This window comes from Podarcis bocagei, assembly GCF_964188305.1.
Source record: "Podarcis bocagei genome assembly, chromosome: 1".
Taxonomy (NCBI): domain Eukaryota; kingdom Metazoa; phylum Chordata; class Lepidosauria; order Squamata; family Lacertidae; genus Podarcis; species Podarcis bocagei.
The window spans coordinates 67,977,301-68,001,387 of record NC_138125.1 but is presented as its reverse complement, the minus strand read 5'-3'; the positions used below and the strand labels follow the sequence as shown (position 1 = coordinate 68,001,387).

Sequence of the window (24,087 nt, the reverse complement as noted above, 5' to 3'; positions counted from 1 at the left end):
TACACTAACTATTTATTTACATGATTACAAAAATACAATTTTATTTATATGCAATTTATTGAAATAACAAGAAAACAATTGACACCAAAAGGTTCTGCGATTACTAGGACCTTTGGCAAGGACTTATTATATATCATGACAGTTAAGTTGCACACTTGGAAATATATTTTTCATATTTAATGTGTTTGCTTAAAAATTCTGTGCTTTACTTTAAACTGTTTCTGTTTGTTTGTTTGTTTGTTTGTTTGTTTGTTTGTTTTGTTTGTTTCTCTGCAGTAGTAAAGACCAAAGAAACTCACCAGGGGGGAAAAACAAAATTAGCTGATCAGAGGACAAAGTTGAGGCTGAATAAATTAATAGGCTCAAGGGAATGTTTACTCTGGTAGACATCAATACACGCAGTATGATACCCCATAGGCAATTTCTATTTGCCCTAAAGTTACATTATAAATTAAGGAACTAAAATGTGTGTGTTTTTTGTAACAGTCCACCATTTTTATTTTTATTTTGCAGCTGCCCAAGGTGAGCCAGCAAAGTTTCATTCTGCTATTTTGAGGCTGTGTTTTCATGACAGTGCAATAGAACAATGAATGACTTCCAGAACTTACAGCCCTGGGTTTGGCAAAACATCACTTCCCACACTGCCACTCATAGCAGAGATGGGGAACCTGCAGCACAGCAGAGACTGTTTGACTGCAGCTCCAATCCTCCCTAACCACTGGCTATGCTGGCTGGGGCGGATAGGGGAGTTAACATCTGGGAGGGCTGCAAGTTCCCACCCCTGATTCACAGAACACTGTTTTGTCTCATAGACATGTTTACTTATTTACACTTTAAGAAAAGACTGTAGTCAACCCCCAAAGATATGGTGATTCCTTAAGTTTGCGTAGTCACTGGTTGAGTGTAATCAGAGTCAGTCTGTTAAGCTGCTTCTGGCATCACTTCACTGGACATCATTGTTTACAAGAGAAGGACAGAGCTCTGTGTGAAACAAGAGGGTTGTGTCTTTTTTAAAAAAAAACAGGTGTATTCATTATTCCAGACTGAGACAGACTCAAGGTTCTCAAATTTACCAGTTCCGCCATGTGTTCAGAATGAAAACCTTTTTGAATGTAGGGCACATTCAAAGAATTTGTTTTCACTGGGAGGTTCCAGGTAGCATTTCTGTTTTCTTTCCCATTTCACAGTGAAGCGAGACAGAGCACTGAAAGCAATTCTGTGCAACTCAACAGTAACATTACACCAGCTCTTTAGACACCATTTATGCTAGCATGCCTCTTTACTGTTCTTTTCCTCTTTGTCGGTTTTGGATTATGAGCAACGATTGTGACTTTGGGGATATTTACAAAGGACTCTTCACATCAGATTTGTACGGTTTAAATGCGGTCTCTAGGCAGAGCTGAGCTCTATTGCTTTGTTGCCATCTGTCTTTTTGACACTGTATCAGCTGAACTACAAATATATGAATATATGGCCCTTAGTTTTCATATTATTACTATGGTTTTTTTCTGAATAAAAAAAGTTTACTTTTTTTACATGCACAAGTTGCTACAGAATGATCTATATTTGTGCTTCCCAAGCTCTTAACATAATGGAATATTAGACAGGCAGATGGCTGAAATAATGTCTCCAACAACGAAGGCTTCATGGAACGAGAGGTATGTGACAGATAGTTGCATATCATAAATATAATACATCAATATTTTACAACGGTTGCCTGGGAACACCTGCCTTATAGGTAGAGAACGGATCGTCAGACTGACTACTCTATTTACTCACTTTTCTTTCTAATCCAGTGTTGATTGTTTCAGAATAGAAAAAAAATGGCATTGCTTTGGCACAAGCCACAAGAAGTCTGAATTAACAGCTAGAGGGCCTACAAGTGATGTGATGCAAACTTTCACCGCAAGAAGCCATCAGACCTGAAATTCAAACATGTCTGTTTGTTTCTTGGCTAGCTTAGCAACTTCTTCTCTTATTGCCTTCACCAGAGCAGCTGTGGAAAGGTTGTTGAGTGGGCTATCCAATGGGTAATTTTCTGTTAGGCTCTGTTGAGAAGCAGCAGAAGGCGGCAGTGGGACTTGTTCCAGGCCAGAGTGCATATTTGCTGGTTGACTGTATTGACGAGGAAGTCTTGAAGGAGAGTGGTTGTGTTGGTAGCGTGGCCGTGAATAAGCTTCTATGTAGCCAGGAAGCGGGACCTAAAGAAGATATTAATTAGACAAATAAATTGCCCTAAGGTTTGCTCTTAAACACAAGACATAATTTGTGCAACGGTTGCATGAGGAAAGAGGCTACTTGTGGGCGCAGTCAGAAAAATAGCTATGTATTTACAAAAGCAGTTTCTGAGTGGAAATTATTGCATGGATTATTTGCAACAATTTTGTGAGTTGCCCAACCTGCTCCATTTCCAAGAACCATTTCATGGTAGCAAACTATTATTTATTTATAAAACTTTAATGGCACATAATGTAATACAAAACTCTAGGAGGAAGCCTCAAACTCTGCACTTGCTTCTTCAGAGGGAGTGTAACCCAATTTAGATCCCAATCCCAGATCTGGGAACTGCCCATCCATAGAGTCTCCATATTATCTGGATTCAGTCACAATTTATTAACCTCATCCAGCTCACCAGCTTAGGACACACACACAGCTATTCCTGATTCACATGCTATACAGAAATAGTGGTGGTATACTGGCAGCATATATTAAATAGCATTGGGGTCAAAATCAAGCCTTGTGGTACCCTACAGATCAACTGCTGAGAAAAAAGGCACAGTCCCCCAATACTACTTTCTGGAATCAATCCTGGAAGTAGGAGCAAAACCACTGCAAACAATTCACAAAGGCAGTCTAGGATAATACTGCCATCAACATATTAAAAGCTGCTGACAGATTTGGGATATTCAGCACTCTTCCATTACCCTCCCAAAATGCAACCAAGTCTGATTCTGTTCCCCAAACCATACCTAAAACCAGACTGGAATGGGTGGAAATAATCAGTTTTATCCAAGAACATTTATACACAGGTGTATTGGTGGCCAGGGATAGTTGGCATATACTTGTGGGCCCAGTTTTCTTTTTTTTTGGGGGGGGGTAGGAGTAGCTGCCCAACTTCCTCCTTCAAAACAGTGGAGACCACCCCCCTCAGACAACAAAACAATTGTCACACCCTGGAGTTCCCCTTTGTCCTGGCAGGGCTGTGGGGAGAAGGGATCTTAATGGGACATATGGTGGAATTCTGCCAAAGTTCATAAATTTTGGAAACTATAGAAATCAGTATACTTATAGGGGAAAGGGCAATTCTAGACTCTAAACCCTGTATTTTCTCTATTTTCAATAAAGGTAATGAGGATATTATGTGTAAAGAGTTACTTCTCTATCTTCTGGTAGCCACTCAAACAGGGATGCTGTACCCTAGATAACTGGTTCAAGAAAGATATGTTCATTGCTATCTCACAGATATTGACTTTTAATACTTGAGAGGCTAGGGATGACACTGATTTCACCTCTATTTGGAGGGTGATTTTTTAAAAATATATGACTTCACAATCACATGGATTGCAAATCCCTTCGAAATGTGATTTTATTTGGCGGCGGCGGCAGCTCCCTCGGCCAGTAAAGCAAGATGAGCACCGCAACCCCACAAGTCATCTGCGACTGGACCTAATGGTCAGGGGCCCCATTACCTTTATAAACAGGCAAGTGCTTTTTCTTCTTTTCTGTTTCCTTTGTTGTGCAATGTAACTTGTGTTATTATGCACCGTTTATAATTTTATATTTGTATCATTTGCATTCATTCCTGAATGGTTATTTTGCTTTTGACTTTATTATCAAGAGCACTTGGTGATGAACTTATATTATTTTATTGTTAATGTTTGTTTTCTCTTTGTGTGTATTATCTATTTTTGTTGTTCAATATATTTATTTAAGAATGTTTAAATTTAAATAACGGTCTACTCTTCCATCTAGGGCCAGATGCCCCTGGTTCCAGCTATCAGGTAGGAGACAAAAGTGGCTTTTCTGTGGTGTTGTGTCAACTACTACTGAATTTACTCATATGGTGTCTACTTTATCCACTTTGAGGAACCCATTCAAAACCATTTTATTGCCCTGACCTTTTAATAGCCAGGGGCATTGTTTCCTCCTGTCTGCTTTTAATGTTTTATTGCTATTTATTGTTGCTTTTGCAGTTTTATGATCCAATGTGGTTTTATTGCCATTTTAAATTTTAATTGTTGTGGATTTCTGTTTAGATATTGAACTTGTAATTCATTCCTTTAATTTGTTTGTTTTTATCATTCCTCTTGGATGACTTGAACGACAAAGTATAAATATTTAAAAAATATGTTTACTTCTCAATTTTAATAGCTTTATAGAAATATGAGTGGGAACACACCAAATTGCTCATCGTTCCCCAAACCATAGTGTACTAGTAGTGGGTTGCCCATCAATAAAGCTCCTGATGGATAATTTACAGTAAAGGCACATTTATCTTCTCTCAATAATTTAAACTGCATGGGGAAGTTTCAAATCCAGTATTGGACTCTGTTGATTCATTGCCTCCAAGGCTGTCAAATATTAAATCCTGGAGTGATTTAATACCTCCAATGTGTTTCCATAATATTTAAATGATCTTAGCAATCTTACAACGGTCTAAATTGGAAGGTTCCAGACCAAGCTAGCAATCTAATCTACAGTACTGATTACAAGGTGCCAACATAATGTTTTATACAGAATTTGCAAACTGGAACTTGTTTATCAATCTGAATCTGTACCAACAACCTTTCATTCTGTGTGCACCCTATATGGCTCTATCTCTTAATTAGACAAGTACTCTCTGAATCGCTGAATAAACGATTCTCAAGTTTGAAATTGTCAGTACTATATATCATATCTTATAAAAGCATATTCCCAGACATTATAACAACACCTTATATCCAGTACCTAGAAACAAACAGTCCAGATTTGATAAATTTACTTCTAAAACACCTGTTAGATGCTGAGTCTTTTTGCCACCCAGTTGCTTACTCGTATTTATGCACTGCAAGGCCCTTATTACTTCATCTATGTGAGGCATAAAACTAAAATCTATGCAGTACCAAGATGCAAGTGACAATAAAATTCAGTCAAAGCAAAGCACATTTGCTTATAAAACTGTGTTATTGGACACATTTAACAAAGAGGGGTTTCAGAACAAAACACTAGAGGTCAGTATTTCACCAGTTTCAGCCCATACAATGCTTTACAATAGTACTTCTGAGGTAAGTACCACAAAAATGCAAACTGTTTTGTCCACCAAATGCTTCTTTGTATCTTCTCATGAGGCTGGTACTATCACTAGACAGAAGCCCTTGAATGTATGTAATGGCTGTTTTACTAAGGGAGATACTTTTTAAAAATCTAGAAAAAGTGTCTGCTTTAATACTTGAAAATCCTGCATTTAGGCAGTGGAAGTTTCTGGAATCTTCCCATTTCCTTCAAGACCCCTCTTAATTTTATTTTCAAAAAATCTATCCTGCCTATCTCATGATGTTCAAGATAACTTGAACACAAATACACAAATAAACTGCAACTTCTCTCATTTAGTTCCCCATAGTTTCTAAAGAGAAAACATAATATGTGGTTAAAAAAAACAACAACCCTATAATTATCGCATAAAACTTGTCTCAGTCAAATGTCTATTTTGTCATACACTTGACAGGAATCCAGTATGGGAACTACATGATTTTCTTCATAGGTATGAAGTAAACTGATCCTGTATAAAGCAGTCAAAAATGTAGCATGATCTTTAGTTCTCTCCTCACAGTGATAACAACTCCCAAACCTGTTAACCAGGCCCAGCAGTTTCACTTTCACCAGGCACACTCTGAGTTTGTCAGGGAGTACAGCTCTTCCCTTCAACATAAAGTACCATTTTCTTCAAAATGAACTAAGTCTCACTTAGCAATTGCTTCTTAACACATCAAAACAGAAAAATCCCAATTTATAGTCAATTTAAATGTATCTTTGCCTATCACTCAGGGTGAGCTGAACAAAAATGGCTTTGGTAACAAAAATCCTGTCAGACCAGACTTTAAAAAGAGAGCTACCAACTGCATCCCCAGTGACAACAATTTGGGATGGGAGAGATGTAGATGGAAACTGAATACTCTGTGAACATTTTACTCATGAAGAGCATGCTGTCTTTTTGGAGAGCAACATATTGGTTGTTAGCACATATTGCTAACACAAATCACCCTTAGCGTTCTGGTTTGCACTGTCTTCATACACCCACTGCCAACAGCCTGGGAAATTATCTGCAAGTCCCACCTTGGCTCAAAGGTATGCTGGATATCAGGCTGTGGTTAACAGCTCAGAGGAATTCCTGACAAATGAGCTAAATCAAAGCAGACCATATAACAAATGAGATGTGGCTCTATAAGTCATCTCTTTCCTATTGATTTCCTGTCCTGAAGGCCCTGGTGCCTTATTCTTTGTATGGCACTCATAGCTCTTAAGAGAGTTAGGTTATGGCTCAGGTAGAGAAGCTGCTGTGCACACAGAAAGCCTCAAGTTCAATTCCCACTATCTCCAGGTAGGTCTGGGAGATAATCAGATAACCTTTGATGGTCAGTATAGTGAGCTAGAATGGGGCAATGGTCTGGCTCAGTGGAAAGGCAGCCTCCAATGTTCCTAGCAAATAACCTCTGCTTGACCACACAGGACAATTTGCACCAACTGTGTAGAGAGCAAGGTGCTGCTTTTAGTTCAGAAAGAGGTATAAAACAGAATCAAGGACTTCAGTGAAGAGAATTTACTACTGTTGCATGCTAAGATCATTCTTTAATCTTTCCTATTCTCTTTAGGCCAGTGCAACATAGGCAACCAGTAGCTGCAACTTTGCAACGAATACTAGCAGTAGCCCATGAAAAGTATTGTCTATGTGGAAATTTCCCTTTCCAAAGGGACTTCCAAGAAAGCTTACTATCTGCATTCAACATACAAATCATAGAAAGAAAATAGAAAAAATTACCGAGTCTGCCCATTGCCCTGGTAATTCATTTTCTGCCGCATAGGACATCCAAGCTTGGTTCCTGTATGCAGTAGGTGGTGTTGGGATGAAATAGCCTGTGAACCCGGGTCGGTTTGCTGCTGGGATGGCAAACACTGCAGGAACTGTACTTCCTATCAAGAAACAGGGAAGATGATTAGCAATCAAAATACATTGCTCTAGACCTAGAGGAACATTGCAAAGGATACCCAAGATGTTCCAACTAGAAGATGCCATTTTGCATTGGCAATAGAAGCCCCTTGCCAAAGAAAAAGCATGTATTATTGTATCTGCACATAGTGCCTTGTTGCCACTGTTGTAGGATGAAACATCCCACAACAGAATATACCTGTTTGAAGAGGTCAACCCAGCACTGACACTGCTCTTGACACAGTGGAGACACCAACACCATGGTCACCCAACTAGTGATCATACTTGTCTGTAGAAAGAACGAGTATGAAAATTGAACATAGGCACAGTGCAGATGCACATTCATGGATTTATGCTTAGAGAAAATAAGAAAAGCCAAAGAGATGATTTTGCTGGTCAGTAGCCTTGTGAATTGTACTCTATGTGCTATTATAAACATTTAATATGGATTCTAATATTGCTCTATGGTGTAGTTTCTCTTGTACACTTTACGAGAATAAGTACAAGCATAGCAGTATATTTCAGAATGTAATGGATAAGAATGCTCTCAGGATATTGGGACAAGACAGTCCTATTGAATAGGGAACAGTTACCCAGCAGGGTTTGGAGCTTCCAGAAAGCACTGTAACTATCTGTTATTGCTTTGTGAGTGGATTTGTTTGCATAGGGTGCTTTGTACATTCCAAGGGGGGATATGATCTCTAAGATAGTCCTGTAGGGAACATCATTCTTTTTAGACAATATGTCATATGCACAATTGTTGGATTATGGGGAGAGAGGAATTAAAGAAAAATATAGGTGTGACTTGTTCCTTCGCTGCTGTGTGGATTGGTCTTCACATGGTTCAGATAATGTTGTACCAACTACCTGCTATTTAAATCAATATCACTTAAACCTTCATTTCCTTCATGTCTGAATCATTTTACATGAACATATCTTGTTACATGATTATAAACCCATTATGTTTTTTTCTGATGCTTTGCAGCATTTTTGCATAAACAGTTTTTTGCCCCCACCAGGGTGATCTTCATCAGTTGGCAAATGGATGGATCTTCAGTCTCACTGGTATCTTCTGGGAGCCACTTGTTAAACTGCCGGCAACACATCACTGCTTTCAGCTTGAAACATGTTGCTAAGTGTTAGAAAAGGAATCCATCTTTATCTTCTGTTCAATGAAGCATCTCTCTTACGTGCCGTACACATTAGCTGCCAACATGTGTATTAAGTGCAGCAAGTCTTTGGACTAGTTCTTGTAACCATTTTTTGAACCAAAATCACAATTAATAAAAGGCATTACTTTCTCTTCTGGGAATCTCCCAGGACTATGTTAATTTTAAAACTCTTTTTGATATGTGGCACACAAAAACACCCAACCATCTCCTAAATAAATACTTGTGTTATTCACAACAGAATTGGCATGTTGAAAGTATATTCAAGATTTATGTTCCAATTACAAAATTATTTGAATAAGCATTGACTATTAATACATTCTAAGGGAAGGACAAATCAACAATCAGGAGTCAGAAACTCAGTAATTTTTAATTCTGTGTTATCTGTATTCAATACAGCTTTTATCAACACAGAAAACAAGCCTCTCTTTCATTTTACTACTGCATTCTGGTACAGTCTCTTCCTGAAACCAATATTGTTCCTATAAAGTTCTCTGTGGAATTTAAAATCGTGTGTTCTGTACCCCCCACCCAATTAGTTCTATCTCAAAATAGGGATGCTACTCAAGAAGTCAATGAACAGTAATTGAAAACCAACAAGGCTGTTCCATTATTGTCATCAGTTGTGAAGAGTGGTCTTTGCCTCCATTCTACTTAACAGGCCAACCCTCTCCTTGTAGTCGTGTATTAAACTGATAAATGCACCTGAGTAACTTGAAACAAAACACTTCACACACATGGGATGTTAAGCAGAAACAATATATTTTAATAAGACGAAGTTCCATTTTTTAAATTTCAGTTTACAGCAGTTTTCCAGCCTCCGTTGTCTACAATGGGCTTGTCAAATTGCATAAATGTTGCTTATGAAGTTACATGAGATGAATGGAACCAAGGACACCAACCAAAGCACCCTTTATAGGGGAAGGGGGGCGGATGTTAGAAGTTAGTCACATGTTGTCGTGTAGTCATGTTCCTCTAGTGACATATGATCCACTCAAGTCACTAGAATCTAATGTGATACCTTGAACTTGAATTTAAAAGGTTTCAGGTTATATTTTCTGTGGTGATGAATACACCCCTGAGTGGGAGTGGCATTGGCTGCATTTATCCTTATGGGACTCAACAACAATCTAAAAACAGCAAATAAATAAAAAAAACAATTAAGAAACAGAGACATCATATTACAAACAGAGTCTCGTGGAATCATAGGTTGGAATGACTGCAGATGCAACACAAGCAGTTCAAATTGGGAAAATGCTTTGAGTGCTTAAAGCCATTTCCAGTACCAATATTTATACCACGGCTGTATATTTACACCACGCTTTAGAGTCACAGAGATTATTTGCGATAAACCCAGGATGAGTGTAGCGAGGAGCTTCTATTATGCTGGAGAAATTGTAAGCTTCTCTTGAGGAGCTACAATTACTCATATGCTGCTTCCAGAGCCAGAAGGATGCAAGTATCAAATAATCTTAAATAAAAAAGAATGTTCCAATGTGTTTGTGTTTTTTGTCCTATGCCACCTTTAATCCATGACTATTTTCTTTTTTTTAAAAGGGAAGTAGAACCAATACCACATCTTCTCCACACATTCAGCCATTTTGATCTTGTGCAGAAGAACAGCAGAAATCATTCCTCCTGCCCTCAAGTTCAAAAATAAAAATAAAAATGAGGCAGCTGCTCCAATGCAAATACAACAAATGACCTTTCAGAATCAGGACCTAACTGTAAAAGAACTCACCCATCAATACACATGCTTAGTTATTAAATAATCTTGCGTTCACACATGACTTTACATTTTGAACTGTTTCTGCTACAGAAGGGAAGAATGGTGGTCACACATACTACAGAAATCAGACCCATGTGGCCACAGGAGAATCTTCTAATGCCGGCAGTGGTGGTGAGCAGTATGGATTTTAATACTAGAGAGCTGCCACAGAAGCTTTCTTTTAACGTAAGCGATTGGCTGAATAGCTTTAGGAGTCCTGTGCTATCATTTGGAATCACCGGTGCTTAAAGCTTACCTATGAAGGAGAGAAACTGCTAGATGGAAAACAATCCCAACCTGAGGCCAATCTAATGTGTGCCCTCTTTAGCTACACGGTCCACATACAAACCTAAACTGTACTGATGGGACCAGAAGCCCAGAGCCAACAACTTATCTTTCATAGACTGTCTTTTCTGAGGTAGTCAAAGCACACTGAAGACCTACAAAAGCCTAGACTGTCAACTGTACCACTTATATTTGTTTTATCTTAGTTGTATGTAGGGAGGCACAAGGGTAGTTTTTAGGTTTGATTTGGTTTTTGTTGATTTCAAGAAAATTTGAGGGCCTCTGGTCAAATGAAATCTCTGACTGCTGTAAATAGCAGCAGTAGATCCATAGAGCCAAGGTTGTGAACTACCCTGTGATCTAAAGATGTAGGGCAGCATACAAATTTAATAAATAATGTTTATTTATCATAGCTCATGCTTTGTCTTGATATTTAACAATAAAGAGTGCTTCCTCACTACAATATTCTCTGATTAGTCTTTCTGATCTTGAGGCAGTAATTCATTGTCTCCCAGTTACATAGTCACACTCATGAAAGCCTTGAATCCAAGTTTGAAAGGATCAGCAAGTCTAAAATGAATACGTTGACATGGAAGAAGAATCCTGTTATCCTCTTCACATCACCTTTCATATTCCGCAAAACTAAACTCCAGGGATAAAATTTCTGTTTAGAAATATCCAATGATAATAAGGATTGAATTACTACATTATCCTCCTCCTATTTTTGATATTTTTTTTCTGTGACGTATGTACCAAACAAGGCTAGCATGCTATTAATGCTCTAAATAATAGCCATTTAATAAAATATCCTGGGGTCCCAAAGCCAGCCCATGTGAATGCATGATCATCCTGTTGTCTTGTTTATATAAAGCAAAACTGAGAAAATGGGATTTGGCACAGAAATTCAGAAGGTCATTATATTCTATGTTCCAGAAATTAAACAAGCTAAGTGTTGCTGTTTTTTGCAAAGATTCTGTCATGTAGTTCCAGTATGTCCATATTACCTGTGGTAACTATTCCCAAGGAGATTCTGTGAAATCAGATACAATGAAAAACTTAATAGAATTATCATTCAGTTCAGGAGTCCGTTTTTAGGTGAATAAAAAGCAAATCACCAAAATTGCTACACCTTAGTTAAATTTGAGGTCTCATCGAGGAAATGCAATCTTTTCCTCGGCAGAACTGGGAGTTTGGCATTCTCTCTTACTACCCCTGACATTAACAGTCGCCTTCTGGACAAGGAGAGTATCCATCACATTTGTTCTGCATCAAGCCAACTAGTGATGGTAAATAAATGTGCCATGTCAGTAGTAATTTACACCTTCCTAAAATGCCGACACCTCAGCATCAGACACCATCTCTTTTGGAGTACCAGCACCCAAATTGTAAACTGACCAACATTTAATATATTTAAACAAACAAGTATCTACAGTATTCTACATTGCTTCCCCTTTAAACAAAAATCAGACAAAAGCTAGCACAGCGCTTCCCCCAAGTCTATGTACGAAAGAGGAATCTTTCCATGTGGAGCCACCCAGGCAGTGAAGAATATGGCATCTGAAGTAAGTTGGTTGGGGCAGAAAGGGCAGTCCATTCAGAGGTTGGGACAAAGAGATGCATCCTAGATGAAAACTGAATGCCAGCATCCTCTTTAACAGTAGGTGTGAATCACTGTGCTAGCTAGCCAAATGTTACCATAGTATAATTTTTTTCTCATTCCCGTAATTAGTAGTTTTGTACAAGTCTACTACCAATCAGTTCCAGAAATATTCAGCTAAACTTCGCTTATCAGAAACAGCTCCTGGCAAAAGTTGTCTGTGGCAATAGACTGCCAAGAAGCATGAGCTGTGTTACTGTATTTCAACCACTGGGAGCTGGGAGCAGAAGAGCACACAAGCACTAACACACCCCTTGGCAACATGCAAACTGTGCTGAGCGGTCCCCTGGGACTATTTACATGCTTAAAATTAAGTAAAACTCTTAAACGCTCCACTGGATCACAACCTAAGGCAATATAGTGAAATTTCTACAAGCCCTTTTTCCCCCCCCCCAACCGGGTGCAAAAAAAATAAAACCCATAGTTTAGTACCCAATCATAAATACAATGCAATTCCCATTTGTTTCAGTGAAAAGTTTGCTTCCATGTAGTGAACTTAGGACTGTGGCCTTAACTGCGATTTTTGTTAGGGGCAGTTGTTTAAGACAAAGGCATTTTCTGTTGGTACATTATTAAATTTCTATCTTACAAAGAAAATTAAGGGATTTTATATTTTTACAAATATGTTATTTTACATGTGTAGGAAAAGTGGATATAATGTTCTTGCAATAGCTTAGCACCTCGTGATTTCAGAGTCAGAAAAGTTAGGGAGACTCATCTGTGTCAATGCCAACAGCTCATTCAGCCCAGTGTCATCCAGATATTTCAGAGTTTTCAATATTAAGAGACTATTCTGTGTCTCATGAAATTTGAGGCACTGGAATACCTCATCAATGGAATTGAGTACCTGATGTATTCAAATAACTGTGAAGTTTTAGGGAACTTAATTGTGAAAACAATGTCTTTTGAGTATTTATTTTTTTAAAAACTGCAGCACACTGTTGATTCTTACTTCTTTATGTTCACATAAGTTACTGGAAATGCAATTTTATTCTATTGATCATTTACCACTATTCAGTATTTTAAAAATACAAAAGTATACCAGCAGTGTAGCAGACAATGCTTTGAATTTGGAAGGACAGATGTTACAACAGAAGATAGAAAACAGGGACTTCAATCTAGGGCATATAGGAGCACAGTTGCTCATGTAGCAGCCATGACATGTACACAGCTATTGAATGTTGTATCACAGAATAGAAGATGGAAGTATCCAAAGGGGGGGGGAGGGTGTAGCTGTAGATAAAATGCCCCCAAATCAGTAAGCGAGTCAGCATTTTCTCCTACACATTTTTTCATTTTCAACTTTTGTTTGCCCCAACCACCCTCTGTGAGAAGCAAAGTGAAAAATCTTGCTTCTAGCCTCTTATTTAGAAGCTAACATCCCTCAATGAATGGATTCTTTATAGACGCATGGTAACTTACTCCAAAACGTCGCAGGTGGGGCCGGGGGGAGGGGGAATGCAAGGTGAACATCCACGGTACAACGTCTGTAGGAGAAAAATCTCAACTCTACTTTTCTTGTAAACCGCTTAGGAATTTTACTACAATCAAGCGGTATGTACATTTAAATAAATAACTAAGGAAAGGAAAGAGGAAAGTTAAATAAATAAATAAATAAATAAATAAATAAATAAATAGGATCAGCAAGCAAAAGGCGATCCCAATCTACCCTTCACCAACATTTTTCTCAAAGACAGAACAGTTACTCTTCCCTTGCTCACCTTTACTTTGACACATTTCTAGCGGCTGAGTGAGCGCCAATCGTTTACTGTCGTTCTGTCAGGTTTCAAAAACCCTGAAAAATCACCTGTTTCTTCCAGACCTTCTTGTGAACCCAGAACCACAAGCGATCCTTTTATAATTTGCTTGCACATGCCTTTCCTACCCCCCAGCAACACAACCTTCCATTATTTGTATTTGATACACATTGCGCTGGGTTTCTGTTCAATCTGGGGAGGGGAGATCCTTTTCAAGATGATATGGGCTTCAGCAACTGGTTCATTGGTTTAGTCAACTCAAGAACACTAACAAAATGGCAGCTCAAAGTTACAATGTGAAATAGAAGATGAGCCCAACTAGTTCACACACAGTCTTGCACAAACATTTAGGTTGTAGACGTCCAAATGTACTTAAGCAGATATATAATGTCTGAAGTGTTTCCTTAATTCAGAAAGGATTTTGCTAAGTTGACTGGAATTTCTTTGTAATCAAAGAGATTGGGGTCGGGGAGGCAGAGCTCAATGGTATAGAACATGCTTTGCATGTATAAGGTCCTAGGTTCAGTCACCAGCATCTCTAGCACGTGCTGAGAAAGACCTCTGGTCTGAGACCCTGGAGAGCTGTGGCCAGTGAGAATAGATGATACTGGACTAGATGAACCAATGTTCTGACTCAGCATGAGGCAGCTTCATGTGTCCATATATATTTTTTCTGAAGCTTCTCATTGCAAGTAGAATCTACTTGATAGTGAGCTCCCGGAAGAAACGCCTACATGTCATGACCATATTCAACCTATTTAATGTGAAGTGAAGTTAATCTGAATTGATCTGCCACAAAGGGAACCTGGTCAGTCACGAATCAGGATATCCTCACCTAATTCATTTTTGAATGGTTTGCAAGGACATGCTAGCTTGCAAGCTGGAGACACAATGAAACAATCACATGACATTTGCCACCAATTCAGGATGGCTTCACCACATTTAGCTGAAAGTGGTAATCTGAACAGGCTCTTTCTAAAGAAAGCTTGTGGCCTTTGGGTCAATGCAGAGTGCATTCCACTCAAGAGTAAGCAGCCATTACAAGGGAAACGGTCTACGTTACAGGGCCATTTGCTTTCTGTACAGCAAAACACACCATCGGTTCCAAGATCCTGTCTTAGAAAGATGCCAATTCCAGGTGCTTCAAACAGAAAGACCATATCCTTCCTCCCCTTTCCTCTCCCATATTAGAAATATGCTGCATGTGATAAAATGAAAGAGTGTGTGGGGATCCTTTTATTAATTCTCCTCATCAAGCCTTCAAGAGAACCATTTAACACAGTCCTAAACAAGGTGCTTGCAAGATCTCATACGCTTGTCTCTATGCCATACAGACTTAGATGTGGTCTCTGTTTGTACCGCATGCGTTTTTCACCTGAGTAATTCAAGGCTGATTGATCCAATGGAGCCACAGATACTGGGGCTCTTGATACTGGGACAAAAGGGGCATGATCATGCGGCTGAATCTGTTCATTTCCACTGGACTCTGATATTCTTGTCTTGCTGCCAATATCGGACGTCGACCTGTATAATATATATTGGAAACATCAGTCATTCCAACATCAAGCACACATCAGTTGCAATCCACAACCTACTTGCTCTGGAGCAGACCAGTTAACTACAGTTTTAGTCACAGAAGTATGGGATCTTTTTGTGAAAGGCGGGTAGAGAAAGCATTTTGCTTTTTGCTTTGATAGTCGTTTACAATGGGTGCATACCAGTAGAGCTGAGTCGCTACTTCAAGCATCATTTATATAGCCTGCATCCCAAAGACATATCCTGATTTGGTATAGCACAAATATATGTTAGAAAATAAGAATAAATAAAAAGTAGTGAGGCTACAACAAATAGCACTGGTTACTTACTGTATCCTGCCTGTACTGATAATTTTCTTTTAAAAATCAAAATATAGTAAGTTTAAAAACACCGTAATTTCAGTTTAAAAAATCCTATTTCTTTTATATAGTCTGTGTAGCTCAGTGCTACATTTGTTCTGACAGTGAAGGATGAGCATGGCTGCCAGTGTTTTACAGTCCACTGATATTTTTGCACAACAGTTATGACATCACTGGCAGCCAATCAGGACAGCTCAGCTGTTTCTGTATTCTTATGCTAATGCACAATAAAATATAACATGCCTGCTATGTTGTGGCTTTGCAAACAGGTGTCATTTTGTAGAAGCAGTATTTCATAGACCAAGAGCCTGAGCTATGCAACTGCTTTAGGAATGCATGAGCTATCTGACTGTGAGAAAACAGAATTTAAAAGGCAATGTCCACAAGATTAGAATGAATGGAAACTGTACAACAGCAGTGCCTGGAGAACTGGGCACTAAATACTAAAACATTGTTAAAACTGATTCATATTTATTAGGCGTTTAAAGTGCAGATAAGAAACTTGATGGCAACAATCTCTCTAAATGTCTTTAGAGTGCCAAAATCAATTTTATAAGGTCATCCATATATTTTGCAATGCTTACTGCTAGTCGTCTCAGAAGAGAAAAACAGGGAGGTTTATGAATCATTTACTTCTTTTACAGAACAACCAATCTGGCATGCCTTTATGGTAGAGGATTTAAATCATGGTTTAAGATACTATTAGGTATCTGAGTGGCTTACAGCGGAACAATACCCCACATTTTTCCTTGTTTGCTTGCTTTTAAAAACAATTTGAAAACCTAAAATTCTGAAATGACACTACTTGATTATAGTTTCACAAATACCTATACAGCATAAGAAATGCTAGCCCTGTAATGCATCTGTGGCTTTCAATATCAGTTATAAAGCAATCTTCCATCTTGAGATAGAGATACAACATTTTCAACTAAAACATAAAAACAGTAGCATAGTACCTCCTAAGAGAGGTGACGGCAACAGGTCCCGTCCTAGGAGGCACAGGAGGAGGTGGAGAACCCATCACCATTTCAGGGAGTGGAGAAAATCTATAAGCCTGTTAAGAAAAATAAATAGATATTTCCTCAACGATCCACTGACTTTTCATAAAAAAATTATACTGCATTGCATTTCTCCAAAATATGACATAAGCATGTTGGAAGAAGACTGTAATCCAAGCCTATTTCAAAGTGAACATTATTAGTGCATCCTAAAATTTCAACGCTGCAGTGTTCTTGTCTGTCTGAATTCTCCCCCAAGGAGAATTCAGAATGGGTTTTTTGTCCCACTAAAAATAAAAATATTTTGATGTTGGAATATCTCAAGGCACCTAACATTATCACAGGAAACAAAAATGTCTACAAGAAAACCATTTTATATTTTAACTTTTCTTTCCAACCTTTTTAACAGGGAATATGTTTCATGTTCCTCTAGGCAAGAACAAGCAAGTTCCTTTATTATGACAACATAAAGACTCAATTTAAAAAACAAAACAAAAAACAACCACTACCACCAAAGTAAAGTAATCCTGGGGATCAGATTTTAGAGGCTATTGGATCAGTCACCCAGGATTTACAGAGTTTGACAGAAAATGGCAGACAGCAAAATTAGAGATTTTTGCCATGTTATGCGCGTGTCAAAACACCTCCCTGACACTGTCACCATCAGCCTATGGCCCAAAGCATGAGATACTAATCTTGCAGCCTTTGCACTGTGACAGAGATTGTCAAATTAACTTGGGAATACAGCGACAGTTATCAAATCTGCTTAGCAGCTAGACTGAAATGCTACTCTGACATCCTCTACTTTTCATTCTCCTAGAATAGCCAACTTATCAAAATCATCACTGAGAACAGCATGGCATTCTAGGTACCCTAAATAGACACCTTGACACGGGAGGTGTTGTAAGATTCAGATAGGATGCATTCAAACACATTTCCTACTCTATCACTTAGGAGAGTTCAGAGAGATGGGGGGGTGGGGAGGGAGCTGAGAGAAACGAATAGGTAGCTGAGATTGCATTTGCTTCATTTCTCCCCTGGTCCTGCTGCCACCATGCAGCCCAAAGCTAAGCCATAGTTAGACTTGGCATTATGTCCAAACGCATGGTCATGGTTTGTACTTGGCTCATTGACCATGGTTTGCCTGTGGGAGATAAACCACGAGCCCAGGTTTCTGAGCCCATGGGCAACTTCCACCAAGAGTTAAGCAGCAGCATGAACCTTTGCATTTAATGTACGTAGCTTTCAAATAAACCCCAAAGGAATGGATCAAAAATAACAATTTTTTTCTGTCTCCCCATCCTTGCAGTTTTGAGTATGAAACCTGGGGGGGGGGTCATTCTTGCACCATAAGAGGAATAATCTGGGGACTTTATAAGCTATAGAAATAAGACATGCTTATTTCTATTATGAAATGTGAAATGCCTTTTTACAAAACAGTAAAGCTGTTTACACCAGGGTAAGATACAGCAACTTTAGCTCTAGGGTCTTTTTCTTGGTTACAAAGCAAATTTCAGACTGTTCTCTATTTCACAGTAAACTCAATATTTCACAGGCCTATTTTTAAATGAATGTTCTGCCAATGCTTGATATGTTAAGAACTTATTATTTGTCCGGGAAGAAGCATATCTGTCTTAGATTAGCACAAAAAAGTTGGTCTTTATATATTGTTTTGTTACAGATCAGTTATTATTAAAGAATCCAAAACCAACGGTCTTTGGAATCAGTGCCACAAGAAAGAGGTGGTTGGAAGGCACAGAAAGTGTCCAGGCTACATCAGGATATATTACACATATACAAGGTCAATGGGAAATGTCTGCAAAGACCAATGTAACTCTCTACAATGGCAGGCAGTGGGTAAAGTATAACTATCTAGTTGGATACGCTAAACTATGCCAAGGCAAGAGTAAATGCTTCATCTGAGTAAATACTTCAAAGGGAGAGATGAATGAGAAAGGGAGAGATTGCACCTCTAACCAAAATGGAACATGTCCTGGGGAATTTGCCAACCCACACTTTCCCCATGTCTCCCCAGTAATATGTATTTTTTTTTAAGAAAAAAAAAAAAGAATTATAATGGTGGAGATGTTATCAGGTTAAGCCTTCTGCTGTGATGATATCAACAGCAACCATTTTTCCCAACTACACATAACAGAGAGCTGTGAATTGGTGGTGCCCAAAATACCTTTAGCAATATGTACTTTGGGCCTTGGTAAATAAAACAGATTGGGCTGGCTAGATTCTCTGAAATCAACACAGGGAAAGGAAGGAAGCTTTAAAGTTTTTTCTTTCTTTCTTTGTGAACAACTTATTCAAGGTGTAGGTGGGCTGGAGATCACCTGCTGCTTCTGTTTAGTCACATTTTCCAGGAACAACCCCAGCAGGTTTGCTATAGCCTATCTTTATATCAATGAGGTGATTCATAACTGATTTAGCTCAGGCAGAAAAAAAAACATTTTTGTTCCTATTTAACTGTTGAGAAAAGGACCGGGATTAGTCATGCGCCTGTCTCCCTTTTTAAAGTGTAGGTGACAGACAACCTAGCCCACAAGACTGGAAGCACATAGATAACAGTTTTCGCAGTGTCTCTTGGGAACTTTCTTAAGTATACATGACATTATGGATCCTTCTTTTCATCGCAGGTGCTCTGAATGAAGGAGGACAGCATAAATAAATAAAATCTCCTGAATCTCAAGGTGGCTCTTTAATCACAAGATCTTGTTACTCTGACTATGTAGCAGCACCAAGATGGAATATGAGATTCCTCTCCTAGATTGTCAACATATCCCAACCATAGATTCTGCCTGTCTAAACTTCATAGTGTTGGTTTAGCATGAGGCATCTCCTATTTGGATATAATTTGGCAATACATATCTGTGAATCCAATGACTTTGCCACCGGAAACACCTGGAAAGCCTTTGCATTTCTCCCTTATGTTCACTTTATGGTAGCCCATCGCGAACCTCATTTTTAGGAGCCAGGACAATAACAAGAAGCAATTGTCTATCTAAAACTGCCAATAAAGCTCCATTCTCAACACACAGGGTGCATCTGGGCATCATGCTAACGCACAGTTTAGCATGGTGAGAACCAGTCAAAGTAAGACTCAGGCTAGTATGCTCCTCCCTCCCTCTCTACCACAACTTCAAGAAGTACTTCAGAAGCTTTCAAAGCAATTTTGAACTTGGCTTGTGAATATTAACCACAGTTTGATCGCAGTTTGTTGGTTCAAACAACACAACAAGCTGTGGTTAAGCAGAAACAGTGAATGCTTCCAAACACCTCTTTGAATCTACCCCTGAGGCAAGCTGCAGCTCATTCATATAATGCTAAATTACTGTTTAGCATGATATCCACAGCAGGTCACTAATAAATGCTGGTTTTCTAAAGCCAACTTGCCTTTTAGGGCTCTCCCACACTTCCGCTTGTCCTTCTGCTTTCCAACAGGAAGACCCGCTGCTTGCCATTGAATCAATCAGTTTTTCTGTGGATTGACATTTGTTCCAATTATGAGGTAAACAGTGGGTTTTCCTGGGGAAAGCAGTGGGAGAAATTGAAAAACCACTCAGATCTGTGCCTAGAAAGCACAGGACAAGTGGAAGATCGGACCCACATGACAAGCAGATATGCGGACAAGCTCTTACTCTGCTTATTTTAAGTACAGTAAGTTAATTTCTATTTGATAAAGCCAACTTGGGTTATTCATCTCAAAACTAATCTAGAACATTTCTCTTCTCCCAGGACTTTTGACTAAACAATCTATGCCTTTTAAACTGGGGTGGGGGGATATTGTTTTGTTTGTTATGTATTTTTGTGTTTTCATACTATAAACTGCCCTGTGATCCTTGGATGAAGGGAGGTATAGAAATTTAATATGAGGAGAATGATAATGAGGATGAAAACTGAACATCATTCACACAGCCCAGCAGAATCTTCGAGCCACTACATGAAGTATGTGATGGCCAGAAGAGAAACTCCCTAAAGTCCAAATTCTGGCATTTCAACAACAGTTCTGAGTATAACACATATAAGTGGTCACTTACAGGCCTTGGCAAACTGTACTGATACACTTCTGGTCTATAGGTAGGCACCCACTGTATTCCTCCTCTGGGTCGAGACATGGTACCAGGAGCACTGGTCACAACTTCAGAGTATGGCAACTGCTGTGTAGAACTGTAAGCATCTTGCTGCCTGCTCTGTCCTCCATGACCGGCTGAGGCCAAACTAAAGGCTTCTTCCAGTAGCATGTGCATCTGTTGTCTGACTTCATCAATGGATGGCTGGGAACTCAGAGTCGATGTCTCTGAATGGCCTTTTGCTTGATGAGCTCTGTTATAATTTCGGGGCTCATTGACACGGTCAACATTTGTTTCTTCTATCATTTCAGGCTCAGTCTGTCGGATATAATAGAAAAAGTTGGGCAACTTTGCAAAAGGGTGGGGGGTTAATTCAGTAAAAATCCTGTCTATGTCTAGGTCATAAGAAGTGATTATATTTGGCTTTCATAAAGTGTTACATTTTCTTTATCTACCTCACTTGGCCTATCAACACCTATCCATAATGGACAGCTATTTCAGAAACCATGAATTGATTGTCTTTACCACATGTGTTATTCAGCTGATGAATAGCTAGAGAATTGGTTGTAGAATCATGTCATAAATGAAGTCAGAGGGGCAAATGACTCCAACATTCCCAGTGCTTGCCTACCTTTCTCCCTCCCTCTCCAGCTCTACTTCTAGAGATCCATTTCATTCAGAATGACCCCTTCCCATCACTGGTACATAAGTTATTTCTGTCCTCTCACAGCTCCTCTGCAGCTTTCTGTGTCCGCATTTGCACTGTGAGTGGACCATTCTATCTCCCCAGTTGTGCTAGTGTAACACAAGCGCAGACTGCGAAGTTTCATAGTCCTATAAGCAAGTTCTGAACAATATATATATATCATTTTCACTCACGGTGTGATTTAATTTGACAACTCAGTTCAGCACTCTATTCAGTCTACTATGAGGTGCTCAGTATTAAAGGATAATGTATATATTTAATAAATTATGTTAGGCAAGTTACAAACATATGGCAAACTCTCATTTGTGGGTGGGGAGGATTGAACTCAAAATACCTGTTTGCCACTTCTGCTACCTACGTGGGGAGCTGGGAGTTGCTTCCACAGAGGCTGTTGGTGGGGAAGCACTGGACTTGAAAATTACTTTATACATGTAAATAGGCTAAACATGCAAGCAGTCTTTCAGCTAGGCACAAGGATCCATTTATACTACTAAATATTAAAAGATGCTCTGCAAATAGCATCTGCCATCTGCTCCTCATGTAGGCCTAAAAACATTTTGTACTATTTGCTTGCATTAATATTTTAAATTGTCAACTGCCTTAGGAGAAAGGCAGTATATAAATGCAAGCCATAAATAAATAAAGCACACACCTCCCCTCCCCCTGCAAAATTGTTTCACTTCACTTTTGTATCATGCTTCTGTTGCCAAAAGAAAAGCCAAAGGAAGCTAACAACATACCAAAACAGTCTTTTACAAAAGGGAAACAGCTACCAGGAAAGAGTGAGTCAGAGAAAAGCTGCCTTTATCTAGCATTTTATCAGTAATTTTTCTAAAAGCCCCTTTTTCACCTGAAGCAGTTAAATTTAAAAGCAGATTAAAATAGGCTGTTCCTTTAAATTTCTGTTGCAATGAAGCACATTAGAGCATAGCAGGCCATAATCCCAGTTACACAGCAAATTACGATTTATTTGTTCTGACAGGCAGTGTCAAAACATGAACAATCCCATCACAAACGTACTCTTGTGAATATTTTTTGATGTTTCACAGTTTCCCTCACTTGGCAAAGGAGCACACTATATTTCAGTGGATAGATAGGGTATTTATTACATCATGAGCATTACAATCCTTGATTTCTATATTTGTGATCTGGCAGATAGTGTATTCATTCAGCAGGGGATGCTTTTATTCAGTCCCTAACATAGAATTTGGCCTTTTCTTTTCTTGCAACTGCTGCACTGTTGGCCACCGTTGAAAAGGCCAAGACCAGGGATCACCAACCATGCACCCATAGGTGCACCTACACACACAGTGGCAGGATCTGCACGATCCCCTGGATCCCTCCCCCACCAGTGAAATTAGGTTTGAAAGAAGCACTGTATTGCAGCCAACAGAATACACTGTAGTGTGGGCTTGACTGTGATGCGGCCTGGTGTTAATTCACAAAGCCCTAAACAACTTGGGTGCAAAGGACCTCAAGGGCCATCAGATTCCTTATGCTTTGCTTCAGCTGCTGAGCTCTTCTGATGGGGCACTGTTGGTGGACATATTTTCCCAAGACTGTTTTTGTCACCATAAGTGCTAGAAAGTGGTAATAATAATAATAATAATAATAATAATAATAATAATAATAATAATAATAATAATAATTTATTTATACCCCGCCCATCTGGCTAGGCCTCCCCAGCCACTCTGGGCGGCTTCCAAAAGAATATTAAAATACTATAATACATCAAACATTAAAAGCTTCCCGAAACAGGGCTGCCTTCAGATGTCTTCTAAAAGCCTGGTAGTTGTTCTCTTTGACATCTGGTGGGAGGGTGTTCCACAGGGAAGGCGCCACTACCGAGAAGGGCCTCTGCCTGGTTCCCTGTAACTTGGCTTCTCGCAGTGAGGGAACCGCCTGAAGGCCCTCGGTGCTGGACCTTAGGGTCCGGGCTGAATGATGGGGGTGGAGACGCTCCTTCAGATGAAAGAAAGCTGAGGCTTTTAGGATCCAGGTGCCTGTTCTAAGCTTGGTTGATATGGTACGACTGCAGAATTGTATCATATCAGCAGAATCAATAAAATATTGTGTATGAATTTGGGTTTCCTTTTTGTTATTTACCTTTATACTATCAAAATGTGTGGAAGGCTCAACAAGATTGTAAGGAGCAGCCTTGTATTGTCAGATCAACAATCTACTTAGATTGTAAGCACCCTGAGCTTTTGGGAAAGGGCATGTGCCTGAGTGAATGTTTAAAATGAACGAACTGCTGTTATTCAAGCCTGACTTCAGGAACTGCCTTTCCCATGCCTTCTACTGAAGTGAATATATGATTTTAAAAAAACCTGAAACCTGAAGACCAAAAAATGCATAAAATCAGCTCTAGCCGTTGCTAAAAAGGAAGTAGCTATTAACAGTGCTTTTTTCTGGGGGGGACGCATACCCCTAAACATTTTGTGAATATAAGTTTGGTCTCATTGAGGGGCAGTATTTTAATATGAGTAGGAAAATAAGAGTACCCCTAATTTATTCTTATTTTTATTTTTTGAAAAAAGCACTGGCTATTAAGCACTTTCACACTAGGTAGATTGTTTTGCTGGGACCGTTC

The 24,087-nt window shown here is 39.1% G+C and overlaps 1 protein-coding gene and 1 long non-coding RNA gene across 5 annotated transcripts in view; one reads left to right on the top strand and one right to left on the bottom strand.

The window, feature by feature from the left end:
* Positions 1–1,019: 1,019 nt before the first annotated feature.
* Positions 1,020–24,087, bottom strand: part of KIAA1549L (KIAA1549 like) — a 145,838-nt gene continuing 122,770 nt past the window's right edge. For all 4 annotated transcript variants that reach the window (XM_081198092.1, XM_081198093.1, XM_081198094.1 and 1 more), the window contains 5 exons: positions 20,756–21,106; positions 16,671–16,768; positions 15,195–15,343; positions 7,016–7,167; positions 1,020–2,201 (listed from right to left, as the gene is read on the bottom strand). In XM_081198092.1, the coding sequence (XP_081054218.1) occupies positions 1,917–2,201; positions 7,016–7,167; positions 15,195–15,343; positions 16,671–16,768; positions 20,756–21,106 (1,035 nt within the window). In that variant the 3' untranslated portion in view covers positions 1,020–1,916. The remainder of the gene's footprint in view (positions 2,202–7,015; positions 7,168–15,194; positions 15,344–16,670; positions 16,769–20,755; positions 21,107–24,087) is intronic.
* Positions 6,218–14,086, top strand: LOC308589585. Its single transcript, XR_014009395.1, has 2 exons — positions 6,218–6,324; positions 8,203–14,086. It is a non-coding gene; the product is annotated as an uncharacterized lncRNA (long non-coding RNA).